Here is a 22538-nt window from a genome sequence, read left to right as displayed (position 1 = left end):
GAGTTTCGGGAAAGTTTTATGTTGCCAAAGTAGAAAAAAAAAACTGAAAGCAGCAAATGCAGGAAAAACCCTAAGATTAAAAAAGGATGAGATACAAAAAGCAATAATGTATTGATGGAAAATGCAGTAAATAGATTTAGTGTCAAAGACCCTGCGAATGTCTACAAACAAAGAAGTGAAAACGTGCATTCAGCATTACGGCATTTTATCTCCACAAGGGCCACAAGTTTTACCATGGTGGACACGGGGGAAACTAAATCATACCGTCTAAAGATGGAGTGTGTATGTATTTGTGATTGCATATATGCACTTATCAAGAGGCTCCCAGTGGGCTGGTTGTATTTATGAGGCCCTGTTTCTCTGATTGTTCTCGCACGGTTCCGATGAATATTCAATGGGATTGTAGAGAAGGGCTCACCGGAGCCCAAGAGAAAAGGAGGGCAAAAGGAAAATGTGCCTGGTGGTAACTCACACGCACACACACAGAGACACACACACACACACACACACACATTGAATCATGCGCACACACACTGCCCTGCAGCAGTGGGAGGAGAGAGCAACAGTGACAAACAGCTTCGGTGTTACAAAGGTGGCAGGAAATCTATCAAACGGGACAATAAAATTGCAATTGAGTTTCTTTAGCTTTTTTATAGCAGATGCATGTATCTCGGTGGCTAGCACCCAATGCAACTATGCGATTCACAGGCAGTCCCTGCACTGTGTGTGTGTGTGTGTGTGTGTGTGTGTGTGTGTGTGTGTGTGTGTGATTGTGTGTGTATGTGTGTGTGTGTGTGTGTGTGTGTGTGTCTCACATCTTACAAGTGCAAGGGTTTATTCACACACACACGCACACACAGTGTACTTGTGAAAGTCTGTTGTGAGTCGAGTTCTGGGTATTGTTACTAGAGCTGCAGCATTAATCTTGTGCAATTATAGGAAGAGGCAATTACAGCCTGTGGTGTGAATAGAAAAATAAACACTTTCTGCATGACAACACCCAACTAGACACGCTGCTACGATGCAAAAACGAGACGCCCCAACACACTGGAGCCTTATGAACAGGTGAAACTAGAGCAAAACATCAAGGTAAACCTAATTCCTACATATTCATAAACAGCCAACATGTAAGAATTGTTTCATATTTGCACCAACATGTTATGTTTTGTTTTGTTTTTATCACTGCCAAACGCAGAAATTCCAATTCAATTTCTGATAAAAAAATGCATTTTAAACTTGGGATAGTAAAACTGAATTTTATATATACATATATATATATGTGTGATGTAATAACAGTATAATATAGTACAGCGTGCAGACCTCTGCTGTTGGACATACATGTAATACATTTACAGAGCAAGTTGATCTTCTTCTGCCCTCATCTCACGTCAAATACTGCCTTTGACTGGCAGGACAGAAATTTTCCTTCAATCATTAAATGTATATTTTATTCACACTACAATGGGAAACTACTTCTACAGTGCTCAGAGGAAGAAGCAGGGAGTTCAGAGCATCCATCTCAAAACACACCATTGTGCTAACTGCTGGCGTCATGTTGATTCTCTCCCCGGCAGCCTGTCTGTGCCCCCTACTGGACGCCAACACTCACAGCACAGCCCAGCACGGCGAAGCGTCTCATATCACAGGCACTTCTTTAACTCAACCTTCAATCTGCCAGGCTTAAAAACCCCCCAGACCACAATCTGACACCAACCTCAATTACTTCACTGCTTTGGAACAGAGCAGAGTAATATGATATCAACACTTAATTTCCAAAGCAGCATTTTGAATTCCAATTTTGGAAATAAGAAGTGCCAGGAGTTTATTTTTATCTGTGCAACGTGAAAGAAAAGATACTCTTTACATAAATAAAGAGAGGAGAGGCCGGTGAATTCATTCCCATTGGTTTATACACTGCAACTAGCTTTTACATTATAATCACTGTATAGCTTCCATGAGCTTAATCTGATGGGCACTGAGAGGCAAGGTTCAGTTACCATGCTGGCCTACACTGCAGGATAATGCTCTCTAATTTCTCATTTGAGGAATTGCATTATGTCAGACGCAAACTAAACACACGGGTGACAGAGCTGATGGCTGTGACCGAATACTACTGTCTGTTTGGCTGGAATCGAAATGAGGAGGGTTACGATTACGGTCACGCTGTGAATTGTTTAGACTGACAAAAAATGCAGCAGGATTTGAGTGCAAGTGTGTGAGAGATAAAGAGCGTGTGATGTAAAATGAAGAGAAACAGAAACGGAACGCAACGAAACAGATGAGGAGATAGAAGAAGATCCACAGAGGAAGATAAACAAAGCTGCGTCTAAACCCGTGTGCGTGCGTGCGTGCGTGCGTGCGTGCGTGCGTGCGTGCGCACGTCTGGGGCGTGCGTGGATTTAATGAGTGCTCTGACCTTGGAGTGGGTGATGGACAGGGTGTCCACCCAGACGCGCCAGCCACCCCACTCATATTTGATGGCGTGGTAGAGCAGGATGCGGAAGATGGCGTACACCATCTCCGTGATTTTCTGCTCCTCGCCGCTTCGCGGGTTGATGAAGCACAGAGAGAGCATCCACTCCTGCCAAACCGAGCACTGCAGCAGGCTCCTGAAAACAAAAAAAGTGGTAGCGCTGAATGTGAATCCCTCTAGCATGTAAACACTGTATTGAGTAGTGTGTGTGTGTGTGTGTGTGTGTGTGTGTGTGTGTGTGTGTGTGTGTGTGTGTGTGTGTGTGTGAGATGCAGTTCCCAATCCTGTACTGTGGTTGAATTCTTACCTGCGGTTCTCTCGGCTGTTATTGAACAGTTTGATCATGTCTGACAGAAAGAGCCTGCGCACCTCCATGCTCTCAGGAGACGGGGGAGCGTTCTTCAGCAGAGCAGCTATTACCTTCAGAATCTCTATAAATATTCACACAAAACAGAAATCCATTTCATTCAAGAACAGTGATAAAAAAAAATGTTTAGGGAGGTGCAAAAATGATCATAACACTGCCTGAAAAAATCAAGATACTCATTATCTGTTAGAATCTATGTCTGTGTTGTCCATTTGGTAATGTGATTAATGATAGGAAGTTGTATTTTCAAGGGTTATAATAAAAAAGTTTGGAGTTTGGAAACAAAACTCAGAAATAAAACACGTACCAATCAACCGCTAAATCATACATTGATCTCAACATGTGCAAATCATTGTGTCACAAACTATCTGAACTCCCAGCTGTGCGCACACACCTGAAAATCTGCTAAGAAAACAGAACAGAGGAGAAATAAAAAAAAGTCTGGGCCATTGATCTTTATTATACTGTAATGGTTTTGGTATTGTTTCAAACGAGAGAGCCAGAGTCACAGGCCCTGCTGGAAAGCTTGGCTTGGGTTAAACCGAGGAGACTGACTGTTTAGATGAATTATCTAGACAATGTCAGTGTCCATTTGCTCTGGGTGGGGAGACGGCAGGGCTTGGATTTCACTTGCCTCTTCAGACCTTGGCGCTAACCTATGCCCCCTTGCCCCGGCAGACGGTTGTGTTGTTTCTACGCCTTAGTCACTCAAATTATGAGTCGCTGAACCTTTACCGCCAGAAAATTACCCCAGCATGTACCGGGAATGAGGATGGAGGGATGGCGTATTCCCCTTCTTTTTTCCATTTGCTCTTGGTTCCCTTCCCTCGAGTTAATTTGAGGGAAACTGTACTTCCTCGGTTTGTTTGATTGGCTCTGACGTTACTAAAGACTGCAATCAGGGGGCCATTTTGGGAGTTTTGTCGCAGATTAAATCAAGAGAATGCACGGCAAAGGAGAAACAGACCACCGCTCTATGTACCATTGGATGTGCTCACATGTGCAAACCTATACAAGGTTTCAGTGATATATAAACCGCCTGTCGAGGATGGTTGGGTAGGAGAGTTTTTAACACAATAAAGGCTTAAGATAATCAATGTGTGACTTCAGCAGGACCTTTTCAGATTAAGGCTGGTTGGAAGTAAACCTTGGTTGTGATTATACCAAGTGCTTGGATTTCAAACTGATTAAAGGTGTTTTTTTGCGAGTGTGTGCACAAGGTTCCTATGTGTGGAAGCACCAGCGTAAAAGAGAGGGGGGGGGGGTGTGTTTTCCTTTTCTTAGCTGAAATGAATACTGAAGATTTCACCGTATAAAAACATTTTGTGAGTCGACGTGACATTGGAGGTAAGTAACAGCCTGAAGGTATCGGATGGAACCATTGATCTAAACCAGAAGTTTCCATCTCAGCTTGTTACGTTGCATGTTCTGCTGGTAATGATGCGGTGTAAGTGTTATTCTGTGTGTACGTATAAAGTAAGAAAATGCACATACGCACAGTATGTGTGTATTTCAGCATTTGATCTTTTATATTAAGTCATCGATGTTATTTAAATCGATATTTAATTATATGTTATGATCTATACAAATGATTATATAAAGGTTTTAAAAATACATAACACATAATATATAATACATTCAAATTATGCTCCACAAAATACAAACACATACTGTTAACATTTTAAGAGTTGAGCAAATTCATACCGAACAAATTCTAAATTCCCTTAAATGCAATTAATTTATAAATAATTGATTAAAGTAATTAACGCATACTGTACACCAACACAACATTTCTCACACACTGAATTAAATCCTATCTTCATTTTATTACATTTTTTCATTCCTTCTATTATGTAAATCATTCCTGGCGAATGCTAGTTTCCTATAAAACCAGCGGATGTGTGCATATTTGTCACACAAAGCATTTGCACAGTCCCCATGCTAAGTTCCCTTGTATGAAACTACCCTCTGGCTGCAAAATTTATGTCTTTCATTTGTTTGACTGTATATAGAGATCGCACACTTCCCGTGGGGAATATCCTCCAGTGCAGTATGGAGCCGTAGGTATGTAGAGGGTACGCTACATGCGGATGATTTAGGAGAGTAGTATGGCGCAGAGGAGGCACTTACGTGGGCTGAGAATCTTCACAGTGGAGTCGGGGTCCGGATGCTGTTTATGGATCACTTGAGTGCAGATCTGCTCTGTAAGGATCTACCACGGGACGGAGAGGGGATTCGAGTCGTAAATATCCACACGGGTCTCAGCAATAACAGAGAAACAAACCACACTATGGACACAGAGCTGTGTATACGTTTCACCGTCGCGTAGTATATTGCTGAATAATTGTCAAATCAAGTTGCTTCAGGTGATCAAGCATACAATTTATTTTTTCGTGTCTTTCATTAAATTTTCATATTAAGTATGAAGGTGTTGCAAAAGTTATATAATGAGGTGAAACTCAGTAGTACTGTGGATCGAATGCACAAAATGAATCTAAAAATATTGGTTTTCACTGCATTGCATTGTTGTTGTCAGAGAAGATCATTTCAGTTTGGTCGGCATAGGCCTGGAGAGTGAGCGTAGGCAGAGTGCTGACCTCAAAGAGCACGTTGTAGGTTGTCATGGAGAATTGGCTGGAGTGCAGCATCAGGCGTTCAGTGAGGAGGGAGAAGAGGCCGTGACTCAGCATGACCTCAGATTTCCTCCTGATAGGGACATTAGGAGGTTAAAGGTCAGTTAGTAAACATCAGCATTTGCCAGAAAATGAAATGAAAATGAGGGGCCTCTTCTAAACTGCAACAGTAGAAAGTTGTACAAAACTTACTCTTGATTTCAGTGCATAAAATTTCCACAACTGCAATTTTTATGTGCAGCATGATATTAAATCATGTTGAAAACATCATTGAAATTTTTGGAGATTTTGAGAAAGAAAGGCAAAAACTCAAGTTTCTGATGAGTCAAATTATTGCAGCCGTTGAAATCTGTAGCAGTATAAATCAGATGAGCTCCAGCTCACGTTTGACATGAAGGAAATGAAAAAAAAGAGTCCCTGAGACTGAGTAAGAGGAGTTCTTCACTTAAAAGTCTTGGTCACTTTCATCTCTCATCATGGTTCACTTCCAAGTTTAGCATCTTAACCACTCAGCAAAAAAAGAACAACAACACAAAACTGTTTGCAGATTCACCTTACAACCTAAATTATACATCTGGATCTCAAAGCCGCTAATGAAACAGGCCGAGAGTTGTTTCAGGTACTCATTAATGGCTATTAAAAATGTATTTAATTTAATTAAAATTACAAGGACAAAAACTTGCAATATGACCTGTATCTCAATTATCATTATGACCTAAAACAATTCAAAAGATTTAGACAACTGGATCAAAAGAATGGTCAAAATCAAAATATAGGAGGTTTGGTAAAGTTAATTATAACTCTTTTATATTAAGCTGGGTTTGATTGACAGTGAGTCCTGCAGCTAAAAAGAGAATCAGCATTAACATGAACCTTTAATATAGTGTTGTTGAAATTTAGATGAATAATTAGATTTCTGTTTGCTACACTATTCTACAGTTGTATCAACATTATCATTAGGAAACTGACTTCTTTTTTTAAAAAGGTACAGGAAACATACGGAACTGTAATAAGCAGTCAACGCAACCACACAATATATTTGACAAATGAAAGATATGGAATCAATCGTCACACTCAGAGCCTATTCCGATACTTATTAAAATGTATCACTTCCCTTTCTGTTATTTCTTCCTTTTTACTCTTTGAAAAATGTTTACTTTTACATATATTATAAATTTCTGACACTGAACCAATGAGGATTCAAAATTTCTACTTAAAGTATTACCTGGAACAATAGTAACTCAGTAGGAATTTCACCATGGGCATTTTACTTACTTTGGTGGCAAGTATTTTAGAAAGTATCCCATTACTTTGAGTGTCTGAACTCGTATTCCTTCACTTTTTGAGGCCAAAAGCTTGTAAATCACACTGTGAAAAAAGCAAAGTTCAATTCAATTAAATACATGTTTTTAAAATGGAACAGAAAAGTGACATTAGAAATATACAATTCACATTTAACAACCTTGTAGCATCTGATTTTTTTTTTATGACAAACAAAAGAAAAAGAACGAGCCCATTAGGCATCCACAACCAAACGCATACATCTGGAGTGACACAAAACAAAAACTATAAAAATGTAGAATAATAACGAGCTCCAACTGTTACCATTTTATTCCACATACTATCAAAACTACAAGCTCATTTGCAGACGATACAAACGGCGATCATTACCGAATGCCATTGCGCTGGTCAAAGGCCTGGACCATTGATCCTGGGTGTTCAGACATCAGAGCCACCAACAACTGCAGCACATCCATGAGATTGTCATCCTGCGGGGACGGAGAGGAAGGGAGTTATTGTGTCTACTGACGTTTAATTGAATTAGCTTTCATTCTATCTAAGGCAAATATATGTGCAGTTACTTATTGATCTTTATAATCCTGCTTTTTATACTAATAGTAGTAGCAGCAATAATGAGAGGGGGGTTAAAAAAAAAGAATTACAGTCCATCACAAGCATTTGAATTAAAATATGTGCTCTATAAAACGAATGGCTGCTTCATGTTGTTGCCTTTATAGCCAATGTTGTAATCACCTCATTGTGTTACGGACTGATCTGACTGATTCATGTATTATGCGTCACTCCACTGTAAACAAAACCACTTCAACCAGGAAATCTAACTGGCAGACGTGGGGGGGGGGGGGGGAAATAACAAGGAACAGTAGTTCTGCCTTCAGCGACAGCCAGAATTCTTGCTCTGCACATCAGCCGGTGGGACGACAAGGAAGAGTACAGCTGTGTTATGTTGCCATCTGGTGGTGAAGTATCTGCTGTATGAATAACAGTGTGATAACAGCCTACCTCATGCATGGTTAGGAGGTAGTTGAGGATACTCTGTAGCTCGTCGTCTTTCACCCCGTGATCCTGGAATATAATCACACATCTCTTCACAACTGTTCCACTATGATCCTCGTGTTTTGCAGTATATATCTATCTATCAAAGCTATCACACTTGCTTTGGGAGAGGAGGTGCCTGACAAAGATACAGTGCGATAAATTGATGACAACCTTCCAGGAAAAAAAAGACGCTCATTTCTTTGATGAGGAAATTAAGGAAATGACAAAATCAAGCAACACAGCAAATCTATTCAGAAACCACAACATAAAATTTGTATTTATAAATCCATTTTTTTGTATTTCAAGAAAGAGGAAAATGTTGTTAGAGGAAGCAAAAAAAAATTGTCAGAGTTTTTGCTGCCTTGTGAAAAATAAAATCTGGTCTTCCCTGATTATGAAAATTTAATACATATGTGATTAGCTTTTTGATTAAAAAAATATTTACAAATACAGTTCACAGCATATTATTTACCAGAGGACAGTCGTCATCAAAGATAAAGGTTTTACTCATCCTGCTGAAATTGAAACTCTTCTTTTCTTGATAGCTTGTTAAGAGCATGACGTAAATTGGAGTATTATTTTTGTTTTAAAGTGTCTGTTTCGTTTATCTCGGATGTGGGGGTACGACTTGACAAGCCTAGGCTTCTTCCTATCCACTTTTCGAACGGGTCTAGTGTATATTGTGTTGGAATTTGTTTTGTTGTTATTCTTTTTTTCTTTATTTTATTGTACACTTTATTTTAAATTGTTCAAAATAGAGATACAAATCAAATCAAATCAGAACGGTGAGTCGACCAAGAGTCTGTATTTTGGGGTATTTTGGTATTGTGAGACATGAACTTACCTTCATTATGAGCTGTTTGACACACAACAACAGGAAGGCTCGCAAAGACAGGATCTCCTTCTGGTTTGGCCTTGGACCATCTGAAAATCCACACAGCGAACAATGGCTGATGATAGAAGCTAACGAATGAACAACAGGACCCAGTTTTTTGAATGAGGGAATGATCAACCAATATTTTAACACTTGATTTGAAGAAACCTGTAGTGAGAATGTGTGAGTATTAGTATAGTTTGCTTATGTGTTTTTAATGCTCGTGCATGGATGTGAAATCTGCCTTTTCATGCAAGTTCAATGCAAGAAGAAGAGAGCATCATAAGTCATTACATGTTTTCATTGCGTGAGTCTCACCGAGGCCTTTGGGGACGACCCCGCTGCGGTCCTGTGGGTTGACGACCCAGTAGTAGTATTTCAGTGTGTGCATGACCTGGAGCACAGTGCCCACCCTGCGAATGGCATTGTAGATGGTCACCGTGCTGATGAACTCTGTCGCCAGGTAAGTGTAGAGCGTCAGTTGCACCTGAAAAAGATAAAGCACACATGAAAACACATGTACACGGATAAAGTGGAGGCTTCTGAGCCTGTAAGGGTGGTAGACGAGCTACTCTCATTTAAACAGCCGCTGAGTCCCAGATGAAGGGATAACCTTAAACTCTGAACTGAACTGTGAAACAGTGTAAATAAAAAGTAGGGCAGGAAAAACAGGATGTGTGCTGCTTTTGTCCATTTTTAGAAATGTAACCAAATGCAGAGTCCTATGCTGCTGTGTACGTGTGCATATTCCTTTTACCTTGGCAGGGGCATGGATCCAGATCACGGGGTTGAACAGAATGTGGTCACACAGCTGCTTGAGCAGCAAGATGCCATTCTGCAAGTTGCTAAGGTATCTGGAGAAGGCCAGCACAATGTCCAGGACGGGCCGCGTCACATGCACCTTGGAAGACTGGAGCCCACGAAGGGAGTGAGAGAGGCAGAAATTGGCACAATGTGAAGATGTGTCAGTGAAAGGAGTCAAGACAGAAGGAAAACAAGTGCTGAATGAGGTGCAACACAAAAAGGGGAGGGAAAGAACACACGCAGAGAAAGATGAGGAGCAGCTCCTCTTCTGCCTAACAAGCACAAAAACCCAGCTGTGACCTCTAAATACAGCTGAGGGAAAAACAAAGTCTGTGTCAGAATCATCATGGCAGAGAAGCTGCTGTGTGTGTGTGTGTGTGTGTGTGTGTGTGTGTGTGTGTGTGTGTGTGTGTGTGTGTGTGTGTGTGTGTGTGTGTGTGCTTGTGCGTGTGTGCGTGTGCGTGTGTGCGTGTGTGCGTGTGTGTGTGTGTGTGCTGGGGTGTGTGCTGTGTTGAGAGAATCGAGCTCAGCCTTATTACTGTGCTGGGTTCATTATGCGTGCACCTACTGGTCCAGCGAGATGGCTCTCTGTTGTGTATTTCTCGTGTCAGCTGAGCCGATTTGTTTTCGTCTCACCTTTTCCAAAGTGTAGCCAATGACGAGAAAGCCTTTGCAGGCCAGGACCTGCTCCTGCATGGCCACCGAGTTTTTCAAGAGCTCCATCACAAAGGATAGCAAAGTGCAGCTACGAGGCACACGGACGGACGGACGGACGGACAGAAGGAGAGAGAGAGAGAGAGAGGGAGACTGTGAGCTAGACAGTGACAATAATCTATGTATGCTGCTGACAAGGCCCCTGACTGTGAAGGGCATATCCTACATGAAGTGTGACTGAATGAGGGTGTCGTGTCCCCATTGCGCTGGGAGAACAGATTCTAGTTAGCATCATCTTGAGGGCAGCAGCAGATACAACAAACATAGCAATTTGTAAGTGAGGTGGCCTCACAGCTTTCAAGCTCAGCATCAAGTCAAAAGTTTAAAATATAAAACACAATTTTTCCAGCCGCTTTAAAACATTTACTGCAGGCATCTGATTTGACAGCGGTGACTCTAAATGCTGCACACATTGTTGTGACAGTCTGTGAAGCCTGCAGCCATGGACTGAAAAGTAGGTAAAGGTATTTTTAACATTTTGAATAAGATGTGTGGATCACTTTTGAGTAACACAGAATTTTGACATTGCTAACGTTTATTTTAGCTTAACATACATATCTTAATTTAGATCAGTAAAACCATCGTCAAACAGTCATGCTTGGTGTGTTACCATCTTAAAATAAAGTAAATTGTGTGTCAAACACCGTCAAATTGTTTCATTCAGTTTTAATTTATAGAGTGGCTTACATTATATCACTTCTTTAATTTGTAAACCCTCTGATATAGAGTTTAGTTAACTGTTATAGGTGATCCTTAATAGCAAAATAGAGCAATGCACATAACAAAATCCAGAGCTGGTGAGAGTGTCGTGTGTGTTTACCCGACAGAGGTGTCCAGCTCATGGCTGGAAGGCTGGCGATAATCCAGCTGTGCAAACAGAGGGAAGAGGACCTGCACGCCTCCGATAGAGTGGATGCCACTCTGGACCGAGTGAGTCACCACAGCCTTCACATCCTACAAAACCAAACACACACAGTCACATTTGAAGTGGTATAAGACCGGTATCTCTATATGGGTCACTGAGTGATGTGCATTGAATTAGCGCTACAGTATGTTGCTGACATCATGTGAAAGTAGTTGCACAGTCACATAGTCAAACTAAGCTAAATACTACAATTACAAACTGTAATTGTCCATTTGAATCTATGACGGATTATATTCAATTACATTACATTTTATTTGTATAGCAGCAAATCCCAACTTACATTATCTCGGAGGTGGAGACCTTACAATATTACATAGAAACCTATCAGTTTCAGTTTCATGCAGTCTCATCATAAACCATTGGCAACATTTCTTCCATAATGAATCAGTTTGTAGAAATGCTCATATATTTGAGGTGGTGAATACAATTCAGGGTCTCAATCACGTGTCAAACATTAGCCATATTTAGTTTTGTTTCTTTTGTTGACTCAATATTTACTCAATTTATAATTATCTTATGATTTAAATACTGAAGATGGGGCATAACTGACCATGTTCTTTCATCCTGTAATCTGGTGCGTGAACTGGTGTCAGTGTTGTGTGTTGTGACAGACACAGGGGCATGGTAAACTTTCCCCTTTCTATAGGATTGGAATTTTTGAACATGGTATGGCAAAGCTGCAAATATAGGTCACATAGTCATTCATATTTCAGTGTGTGTGTGTGTGTGTGTGTGTGTGTGTGTGTGTGTGTGTGGCAGCATAAGTCTCCCTCACAAAGGACACAAAGCCTTTTCTTTGATGAGAGGACATGAGAGAAAACTCAATTAGTGCTTGAGAAAAGAAAACTCAGAGTGAGTGAAGAAGCCGCATTGTGTGCTGTTGTTGGTGTGGGTGCGTGGATTCCTTAGCTGCGTATCGGAAACTTTCACAAACAACCTACTTCTAACATTAAAAAAATAAACAACCACAGGCATGTTGTTCCAGACTAAATGTCAGTACCGGAGAAAGCTAATTCCACAATTAGAGCACCGGGGCGGCATTTTTCATCAGGTGCAGAAAGTCTGGCTGGCTCAACACATTTGCGCCTCCGCCCTCATTAATGAAAAGCTGCCAACTGGGCCACTCTCATTATCACAGAAAGAAAAAGAGTAAAGAGTGGCACATATGGCACAGTGGGTGGGAAGGAGCGAGCTTACAGGTGGTGAATGAATCTGCATTGATTATTTTAATGTCGGTGCAACATAACGGCTTCGAGCTTAAAGTTAAGTAACGGCAATCTGAGCAATATCAACACCAAATCCAAGGGGAGTGGCTGTCACCTGCTGAACCAGCGAAATGTTACATTTAATAACAACTTCATTTATATGACGCCTTCCAAAACAGCTGCTACAAAGTGCTTCATAAACGACAAATTTAAAAAAAACAGCAAGACAAAAACAAATAAATATGCATCTTACCTGCAGCATGAGTGCATGGGGTGAATGGACGAAAATGGAGGCGTTGTCCTTGGGGGAGGACTCGAGGCAGAGCTGAGCATCTGTGGCGCGAGGGTTGTACGTGAAGGCGATACTAGAGGACAGCTTGCCATCATACAGTAAAGTCTTATGATGCTCCGCAAACAGCAGGTCACTCTCAGCCTTGTGCTTGAAGGTGCCCTGGGCAGAGAGACGGGGAAGAGGAGAGAGAAAGATTTAGTAGGGGGGAAAAAAGCTCAAATCACAAAATGTGTCAGTTTCTGCATTTTTATAATAAAAGAAATTCCAAATTTCAGCTTTTTTGCTTGGGTAAATTGTTTGTTAAAGGAAACTATTGCACAGACGGATCAGGTTTTGTGCTTTCCAACCTGGTAACCCGGACCCAGCTGATAGATAGCCAGGATCTGAGCAGCGCTGAGGGCCTCTCCAAACAGATACACTGCCCCCATCTGTCCACAGAACACGCGGTTGGCATCCGCCATCTCCGACGATCCCAGGAAACACTTGTCAAACGTCTGCAGCAGGGGAGATGTTGGAGGGAGGAAGGAAGGAAGGACGACAGGAAAGAAGGACAAACACGCCAAAAATAGCAAGAAAGAACAGAGAGGGAAAAGGCACATTTGTGTTAACACTAGCTATAAATGGCACCGCAGCCTCAGACTATGAGCACAGTGTGGCTAACATGATAATGGGCCATCTTCCTCGCGTCGTGGTGAGCGAGGCATGAGTAGAAGAGTTGAGAATGATGAGGCCATGTCTCAATCAGGTTGGCTAATTTGCTTTTTTGACATACTGACACATCTAGAGGATTATGCTGCTCTGCGAAGGCACTCTCATTCCTGAACAAAATTTGATTTAGGAACCTCAGCATCTCAGCATGACAGAAAAACAATTTTCTGGGGTCTGTGAGAGGGCTCACATGACGATGTGCAGGCTGTGTATGTAGTCATTCTCCACTGTGCTAAAAGACAGAGAGAATGGATTCACCCCCCCCCCCCCCCCCCAAAAAACCCTCTGACAGCAAAGACTGAGATAAGACATCTGCGAGGGGAGGATGGCATGAAAAGGAGGTTTGCCTGTGAGTGTTAGTACACACTTGTTTTTTTTTCATTGAACCTGTATGTGTGAGGTATGCAAGAACCATTTTCCAATTAGACTTTGTTTAAAAGTGAAATAGTAGAGACAGGTACAGCGTCCCATAGCTACTTATTTGAAAAGTGTGTCGTTACTCACGTCGCTGGTGTTGACAAACCAGGCGATGTCCCCGAAGGAAGCCAGTTCCCCGTTCACATAGCAGCTGAGTTCACTGTTTTTCCAGCGGTTGTAGGTGAAAACAAGAGTCACCATGTACCACTGCAACAGGAAGAAACACACACTCACACTGGAAACTGCTACTGAACATGCAGAGCATTAATCACACACACACAATGAAGCAATAAGCCAGCATTTGGTACAAGCTACTAAATTAGCCTGAAGCCATCAAGTTTCACTATTCGGTTCCCTCATGTTACAGTCCCACCTGTATTGGTTTCTAGTTTTCTTCTCTGCCTGACAAACAGTGAACTGGGTTACTACTGTTACTACCGTGAAATAGGTTATTATGTTTGACTGTGGACATGGAAGAACATGCATTAAAAATAGGGTGAAAAAAAAAACTAAAATGAGTTCTGTGTCCTCATGAGGTTTGTTGAGGTAAGTTGGTGCCTCCATGCCCAGGGGGGAGAAGGAGGAAGTTTCAAATTTTCCACAGGCAAAGGCTCTTTCTGACTGTAATGATCTTCAGTGTGTACTGTGCCTGGAAGGGACTGAAAGTATTAGTGGTATCTCCCTTCGCCCTCATTCCTCCTCCTTCTACTTTTACTTTTCCCCAGAGTCGGGTGAGATGTGACAGTTTCTCTTAGAGCATGGTCTGGATTTATTGTGTCTGCACATGGGTCTGTGTCTGTGCGTGTGTGTGTGTCTGTGTGTCTGTGTGTGTGTGTGTGTGTGTGTGTCTACACATGACTGATTACGTGTGTCCTTACATATGATTTCTGTAGTCTATTTACAGAGACATTCCCAGGATTTGTCTTCTAATTACAATGAGTATTGGCTTCGCCTGGGTTACCAAACCAGAGCCTGTGTTCTGCTTGCTTTTTTTTGGGCCTTTTCGTACCTTCTGTGGTTTGAAGTCGTATTTTACACAGTGCTGGAATCCTTTCCCCTTGGATTTTAATGAGGTCACTATCAAGCAGCCGCCTACAAAGTGCGCCGAGTAACCTAGGCCTTTACTGGTGCGGAAACTGAAAAGAAATGAAGGGAAGGTACAAACACACAGCTTTAGTTTATGCTCCCGGCTGCTCACTTTCACGGAGACTACATTCAAAGCCAACTCGGGTTATGATGTTCAATATATCATATAAACACGTTAAAAGGGTCTCAAAAGGATAAAGATGGCAAACAATAATTTCTCAACTTCGCAGACTCTTCCCATCCTTCTCGGTGTCCAGGCAAGACGGGGCCCCTGAATGTGATTTAGTGAATTAATCTCTTTTTAAAAAGGGCACGGGGCTGAAGACGAGGTTTTATTACAGATTCTCTCAAGCAGCTCGTTGGCTGCTTGGCTTGGCTATCATTTTCAGAGAAGCCCAAACAGAACCCCTGTTGTATAAATTAAAGTTTTTGACAGTAATTAATTTTTTGTTGGAGATAAGTCGATCAGAAGGCTTGATTTACCTTCTCCTCCGAGAGGAAGATGGATGGGGGGCGCACAAGCATTTTTCATCTGTGAAGTTTAATGCTACACTTTTTGCAGTTCAGCTTTGGGCTTCAAATACATTTCAGATAAATCTTGGTGGGGCTCTTAACACTTGTGCAACACCATGTGTACTACGTCCTTGAGTATTTTTCTGCATCTCATATGTAGCATGTTCATTTAAATGACAAAAATGGAGAAAGGTTGAGGTTTAAAGAACCAAATGATATTGCCCCTGTGTTACCTACCAGTAGAGGTACGGCTTGTCTTTGTCTACATTGATGTTGTTGAGAGGATCCATGCGGAGCCACGTGTGGAATGTGAACCCATTCTGGTACGGCCATTTTGCAATGGGAGGCAGAGCTATAGCCTGTTAGGGGAAAAAATAAAAAAACAGCATGGAACTGAAATGTGGGTCGTGGCCACCTGAGGAATGAAATGATGCGTTGAGATCAGCCATGTCACTGGTCCACCAGAAGGGGTTTAGACAAACAAATAAGAAGCAAATGTGGACAAGTTAGAAATTAATAATATTTCTATGTGTGTGCATGAATAATCTCATTAGCAGGGCCACACAGGGAGAGGCCTGTTCGGGCATAGACTAATGGACATTGAGAGGGGTACATATTCACACACAATATGCGAGACGCAGATTTGATATAATGACAGGTTCATTCATCTTCATGTTTTTTGCCCTGGTAACTCAGTGGGTAACTGGACTTTTGCCATTAGGGTCCAGAGGCTCTGGAATTCCTTTCCTGGAATTTTTCAAGATTTTCCGGCAAAGATTCAGTGAAATTAAATTAAAACTGGAATAAGCCAAACGCTTGAATAGAGGCAGTTGCGAAGAAACCTAAGATTGTAAGTGCAAAGCTAAACCGCACCGAGATAAGCAATTTAGTCAGACGCACAATCACTGTACAGACTTAAAGACCACATACACGGTTTCATCAGAAAGCATGAAATCAGACACAGCTCCATTTCTACAAACATTTCAGAGAGAGCACAATAGCCTTTTGGGAGATGTAACGCCAGGCTAGAAAATTAAAAAAATGTGTGAAAATAAGAAGAAATGTGCAAAGCTCATCACTGAGACAAAAAGGACAATGGGTCAGTGAATAGCTGGCTTAATGGAAAGCAGCTTAAAAAGCATGTTTTATGAAAGCGATTCAGGAGAGAATCATCCTTGAATTTCTTTACAAAACATCCTTTATCATCTACAGGGAAAATAGAATGTGTTGTACATTTTGAGAGGCAGTCATGGTGGTCATGGTGGTGTCCCACATTGTGGCAGCCGACCATGGTGCATGGCTAGAAGAAGATTTTTTCTGCCCATGGAGGGGAACATTATAAACACTACTGGAGGGGGAAGGGGTGTCACATTGTGCCACTGAACTCACAGCTGCATTTTTTCCTGGAAAGCTGAAAAAGGAGTCGGGACCGTTTCTGTGAGCCATGTACTTCAGCACTGACAAGAGCTTCACAGCATGACGAGGCTGAGGAAAGAGACAAAAAAACAAACACTCAGATCATTTTAGGCGACTGATAATGTGGTATTAATGTTCCAAACAGACACAATCCAACAAAAAAAAGAGCACATGAAGCCCAGTTGCACACTTGAAGCAGCAAATGATTAAAAACGAGTACAGCTCTGTTTCTGCTTGTTCTAAATTTATCTCTCAGACTTAGACTTTGACATCCAAAAAGATTTACTGAGCAGAAGATTTTACTCATAATCTCAATGATCCTATTATACAAGCATTGGATATAGCATTTAAATATGTTGCACTAACACACTGAATTTTGATAATTGGAGTTGAATCAATACGGGTCATAAAAAAATCCTCCTTTTTTTTCTTTTTTTTTTAATATTCATAGCACTACATATTTAAAAGTTTTGCTCTTAACCCACCCATCCCGTCTCCCCGGAAATTTTCCAAAAACGAAAAGCAGAGCAGCAGGAAAAAAAAGTGGGAGAGTGAGGTGAAATTTGGAAGTATGATATCAAGTTGCCCTATTTACTTGACAACTTGATTAGTGTCAGTGATCAGTGAGTTAAATTCCTCCTCCTCACTTCATCCGTCTCTGCCTTTCTGCGCCACTGGTTCTGTCTGGATGGAGAAACTTATCTTCTTCTTATTTCATACATCTCACTTCACTTTCAGCCTTTTTTAATGTTCCACAATGTGCACATACTTTTATTTTGGCTCACACAGTTTTGACTTTTGTGATAAACACAGACTGAAAAATGCAATAATCTCACAAACGACCTAATATCAATAACGCGGTGCTGCTTTGGATCCAACTGTAGAGTAGATGTCTGGTTTCACATGATTTATCTTGTCTATTTGGCGTGTGGGATGGCAGCAGCTGAAGTGTTGCTAGCACATTCCTCATGCAGGTCCCAGACGACCAAGACAGATCGCCGTGGCATGACTCTGACTCACCCACTGGCCTTCCTGCCCTTGCAGCTTGCTGAAGAAGAGCTTCAGCTCTTTTACTGTGATGCTGTAGCTGGCGAGCACACCCAACATGTCCACAAGTAGGTCTGCAAAGACAGACAGATGCACAGCAGAGGGCAGGGATTACACACAGAATCATACAGGGCTTAACAGAAAAACTGTTGAAGTTGATTTTAGCTTTCATGTGTTGCCATTAAAATAGAAAAAGGAAAACAACAACCTCATTAAGTGGCATTTTTAGAATGTAAATATTGCAGTGATGGAAAGTAGGTTGAGCAGGACACAAGACACAACACAGAAGACTTAAAGTAAACCAGAAGACACCCTGGGAGTCCCAGCTACAGGGCAGCTTCTTTCATAAGTTATTACTGACTGACGATGAGGCACAGTATGACAAATGTATGGCTGGTGCATGCATGTGCTACCCATGATTTATCCCTCCAGATATAAGGATGACTGGCAGGAAGAGACAACAGGAAGGGCACCGAGCTTACAAAGTCATGAGCTTAAAAAGTAATACGTGAAATGTTTTAATCTGTACATGTCAATCAATAGAAAAGATAACTATAATATTGCTATAACCATTACTTTCAGCTGCCCAGTTACTGTGGAGCTGTATCATCCCTGCTCGACTGCACAAACCCTGCAGGCCAGCGCTGTTCTAGCTGGCAAAAGTTCACTGAGTCGAACACTGCGGGATTAATTCAAACTAATTTGCAGATGGCCAACAGACTACACCCGAGAGGTCGGGGGAGACTGTACAGGATAATCTTCCCCTCGCTTGGTGTAGTGCATCACATTGTCTGCAACAATGGAGGATGAAACCATGAGGTGAATGTGATAAAAGAAGAGTGGGAAGGGAAATTGTAGCGATGGATAGTTGATTTGTAATACTCCACTGACTCATGGAGTTGGAATTCATGTTTTTTCGCTCGCTCCCCCTCCACACTGAGGTCAAAGCAAAGGCCCAGCAAAACATTTTGTTCTGGAGGGGATGAGGTTTCAGGGACTTGTCTTGGTCAAGCACAGTTCAGCAGTGTATGCTGTCACAGAGGATTGGAGCTGAGATAGTTTGGTTAAATGAAAGAAAAAGGCTGTGTCTAAGCCAATGGCTCGTCAATAAAGGGGGAGTATATGGCTCCCAGTACCTGCGATCATGCTGTCTGTGGTGGCTATACGCTGGAGCACCTGCTGGATGAGCCCCACATCAGTGCACGCCTGCAGGTTGCGGACACTCTTCTTGAGAATCGCGGTGAAGATGCTCCAGACCTCGGCCTGACAGGTGGGCTCACACTTGTCCAGCAGCTCCACCATGCACACAATGCTCTCCGGCTCCTGGATGATGAAGTTCATCTCCAAATCAAACTGGCCGCCGACCAGCTGGAGGAGAAGACACATAGGGAGGTGAGGATATTATGGTTAGGGAGTGTCCAGTGTCAGTCGGTCTGGTAAAGAGAACAAAGCAATGAACAACTGACGTGAAAGAAAAGTGCAATGAATTCCACTTCTATGGCCAGCAGAACAAAACCAAGCACTTTGAAGGGTCATAATGTGAATCACATTACTATGTGTGTGCACGCTCCTAAACAGATGATTAATCATGCATCAGAGCCACTGCTAGCCAACTGGATTAAAGGTCAGGGGAGAAACACAGGTCTCTGTCAGACGGTCTGAATGTCTATTTGTCTGTCAGTGCACACTGTGCTGTTTACTGCTCGCCTCAAGACACGGGGAGAAACTCAAGAGCAGAAGAAATATAAAACAAGTAGCCATGTCAGTGGAACAAAGTTAGACAGTCAAAGAGACATAAACGGCGGGAAGTGTACGTAAAGGTCTTTCGTTCCTGAAGGAGGCACTGGAATACTAACAGCAGCTGACACAGCCTGGCAGACACAGACCTGGGTTGTAATAATTCATTTTTACTTATGATATTCAGGAGAAAACATACAAGTGACACATTGAGGGAAATGAACTTCATCCGAACATCTTTATATAACTACCTTAGCTACCAGCCTGTGGTGTTTCAAACCTGACGACACTGCTTTAGATTTTATTCGAGTTACAATTAGGAAAACTGCATTCACTGTACACCTTAGTGCAACTACTGTATACTACACTGTGTGAGTTGTGGAAAACGAATAAACACATTTTCCTTCACAGCCAATGACACAAGCCTGTATGTTGCGGAAAATTTTAAAAATGAATTCATTCCACCATGTTTGTCGGCCTTAGCAGTGGTCTGCGGCTCGAGCCTGTTCAGGGGGGCAGTGAGGTGGAATGTCTGGAGTAATGTCCTTTGTGTGTGGAAATGAATTGTATCAGCCATAAATGTCATGATTTGTCACTTCTTAATAATTGTGATGACATTTTTATTATTGAACCCTGCCTAATAGAAAAAGATAAGGAGAATAACACGGCTGGTGCCAAATTTATTTTGTGAGTGTGACTGTCACGTGTAGAAATAAGAAGAAAAGAAAAAAGAAGAAAATAGTGTGATAGTCGTACGCACTGACATTCGACGGGCTGCGTGTGAAAACAATGTGATTTGCAGCAGGGAATGGAAACTGTCCCATTAAAATGACTGAGGTGGGATTAACTCTGTGGGTGAGAGTGTTGAGTACAAGATAGAGGGGTGGGGGGTTACATCCTCAAAGACAGTGGATTAGGTGATGATAACACTGACACACATCCTCATCTATTGGCCCTAACCTCGTCTCATAATTATCCATTTATTCTTTCATGTCTAGTAGGAACATTAGAGTAATGATGCTATCCATCACCTTTTTGCTCAAAAAATCACAGGATACACAAGTTCCATTTCCTTCATACGGTCTTGTTTAATGTAAAAATTGCTTTTACGTGTATACGATTGTCACAGCAAAGTGCCGAAATGTATTAAACAATCATAATTAGCCGTTATTCCTGTGACAACAACACTGTGTCCCTGTGTCAACGTTTTATTCAAGAACAACATTATCACGTAGTCTTTTTTCCAGTTAATTGATTGTTTAGTCTCTAAATGTAAAAAATACTCCAAATTTCATTTTGTGAAAGCCAGATATTCCAGAGGCAAAGGATATTTCTTTAACAATTGAATCTTTATTTCTATGTCTTTTATACTGTAGAATAAAACAGCTGGAATAAGAAAATGTCATTTTTGAAAAGGTAATTTTTGCTCTATAAATGACTTGATTGATTTACCACTCTGTTGCTGACAGCATTTAAAAACAGCATTTATAAAAAATCAAAAACCAACATGTTTCTAAAAACAATGTCCTACCTGCACCGGATAATTGGCACAACAGATTTGTTTGGTAGAAAGTCGTTCCAATGAAAGCTTTTGCTGCAGATGGGTTTGTTTGTTTTTTTTATTAATTTTTTTTTCAATGAAATGAAATATCTCAGTTGTATTTGGTCAGTGAGAAAAGAAATCTCAGATAAAGATACAGTATATCCAACCCTGGACACATTGTAACTAAATTATCAGAATTGGTAGAAGAAGTATGTTATAAAAATATGTTTTTTTGTCATTTGGATGAAGTTAAAGGAGCAAATAAGATCTATAGAGTACATCTGCTGTTTCCAATTTATACACTACAAATGCAGTACACTGTATAATTAAATATATGCTTTAACAAATTCAAAGGGCAACAAGTCAGTGTTAAAGTAAAACATTTCATCTGACACATGCGCGCTGCTAATGCCCCACTGGCAAGCTATCACATTACCCCTTTTGTCACTTAGCTAAGTCATTGATAAATCACACAGCTGTCTACAAAGCGAAGTGGACTGACTTCAGGGTGGAAGCCCCGCGATCGCAGCAAGGTCTGCCAGTAATGGATGTCGGGTGCCACTTTGCCACAGTAACAGTTGATTTATGAGTCTGACACCGTACGCCGTAGTCATCAATCCATCAGTCAGCTGACCAAGGGGCCCGAGAACAAATGTGAGGATGGAGACAAAGAGTGCCACACTGCAGAGACATGCACCTGGCGGGTTGGCACACATACAGGGATGATGGGGCTGAGTTTGGGACCGATGTGTGACTTGGTGGACTTGCTATAGTGGACTTGCTATAGTCCACTGACAAAATCAAGAAAAAATTATCAGGAAACATCTGGGGGGGGGGGGTTTCACAAGAAAAACCTTTAATGGTTTCAGTTTCCCAAAAGGTAGGATTTTCTGCTAAGTGTGAGATTAATTATGGAAATAATCCAATAGTTGTGGCCCCATTAGAGCCACAAGATGTGGAAGACTGATAGCAGGAAGAATTCACAACAATAATTTGCTGGCGTGCATTTTAAGACTTTAAGCCAAATATAGACCAGTAATGTCTGACATCACAGGTTGTGTGTTGGCTCTCAACATTGGTTGGGCTTTTAAAAGTCTGTACGACAAGAATCATAGTTTGTAATTCACAAAAAACTCAACTGCAAGAGTCTTGAGTGTGTGAATGATTGGATCTGTCACTCAAAGAGGTGGATGACAAGTATATCTCAGGTAGAATCTGCAGTGCCAAGAGCTGGATCTAAGATTTCTTTGAAGTGAACCTGCTACAGTTTGTTTGGAGGTGTATTTTAGAAATCGGCTTCTGGACATTAACAAGTAAATGTCATATGCAAATGCACTTAATCTAACTGCAGCATTCTGCTCTACACCTGAGACAATACAGTGCTTACCACCTTTACTCAGTAGGCCAGCTGAATCTTAGTATAGCCCTGCTACTGGTGTAAAACTAG

The 22538-nt window shown here is 41.5% G+C and overlaps 1 protein-coding gene across 5 annotated transcripts in view; it reads right to left on the bottom strand.

Annotated features, from left to right (window-relative positions):
- The window catches only part of lrba (LPS responsive beige-like anchor protein), a 173703-nt gene that overhangs the window by 132023 nt on the left and 19142 nt on the right, over positions 1 to 22538 (bottom strand). For all 5 annotated transcript variants that reach the window (XM_035637809.2, XM_035637807.2, XM_035637811.2 and 2 more), the window contains exons 2-21: positions 18948 to 19179; positions 17785 to 17885; positions 16738 to 16833; positions 15586 to 15707; positions 14759 to 14885; positions 13837 to 13956; positions 12972 to 13118; positions 12586 to 12783; positions 11023 to 11156; positions 10125 to 10233; positions 9442 to 9594; positions 9003 to 9171; positions 8655 to 8734; positions 7775 to 7837; positions 7145 to 7242; positions 6749 to 6841; positions 5438 to 5546; positions 4971 to 5052; positions 2781 to 2904; positions 2417 to 2609 (exon numbers count right to left, since the gene is read on the bottom strand). In XM_035637809.2, the coding sequence (XP_035493702.2) occupies positions 2417 to 2609; positions 2781 to 2904; positions 4971 to 5052; positions 5438 to 5546; positions 6749 to 6841; positions 7145 to 7242; positions 7775 to 7837; positions 8655 to 8734; positions 9003 to 9171; positions 9442 to 9594; positions 10125 to 10233; positions 11023 to 11156; positions 12586 to 12783; positions 12972 to 13118; positions 13837 to 13956; positions 14759 to 14885; positions 15586 to 15707; positions 16738 to 16833; positions 17785 to 17885; positions 18948 to 19179 (2550 nt within the window). The remainder of the gene's footprint in view (positions 1 to 2416; positions 2610 to 2780; positions 2905 to 4970; positions 5053 to 5437; positions 5547 to 6748; positions 6842 to 7144; positions 7243 to 7774; positions 7838 to 8654; positions 8735 to 9002; positions 9172 to 9441; positions 9595 to 10124; positions 10234 to 11022; positions 11157 to 12585; positions 12784 to 12971; positions 13119 to 13836; positions 13957 to 14758; positions 14886 to 15585; positions 15708 to 16737; positions 16834 to 17784; positions 17886 to 18947; positions 19180 to 22538) is intronic.

The sequence above is a fragment of the Scophthalmus maximus genome, chromosome 8 (assembly GCF_022379125.1).
Source record: "Scophthalmus maximus strain ysfricsl-2021 chromosome 8, ASM2237912v1, whole genome shotgun sequence".
Classification (NCBI taxonomy): Eukaryota; Metazoa; Chordata; class Actinopteri; order Pleuronectiformes; family Scophthalmidae; genus Scophthalmus; species Scophthalmus maximus.
This window is presented reverse-complemented; position numbering and strand designations above follow the sequence as displayed.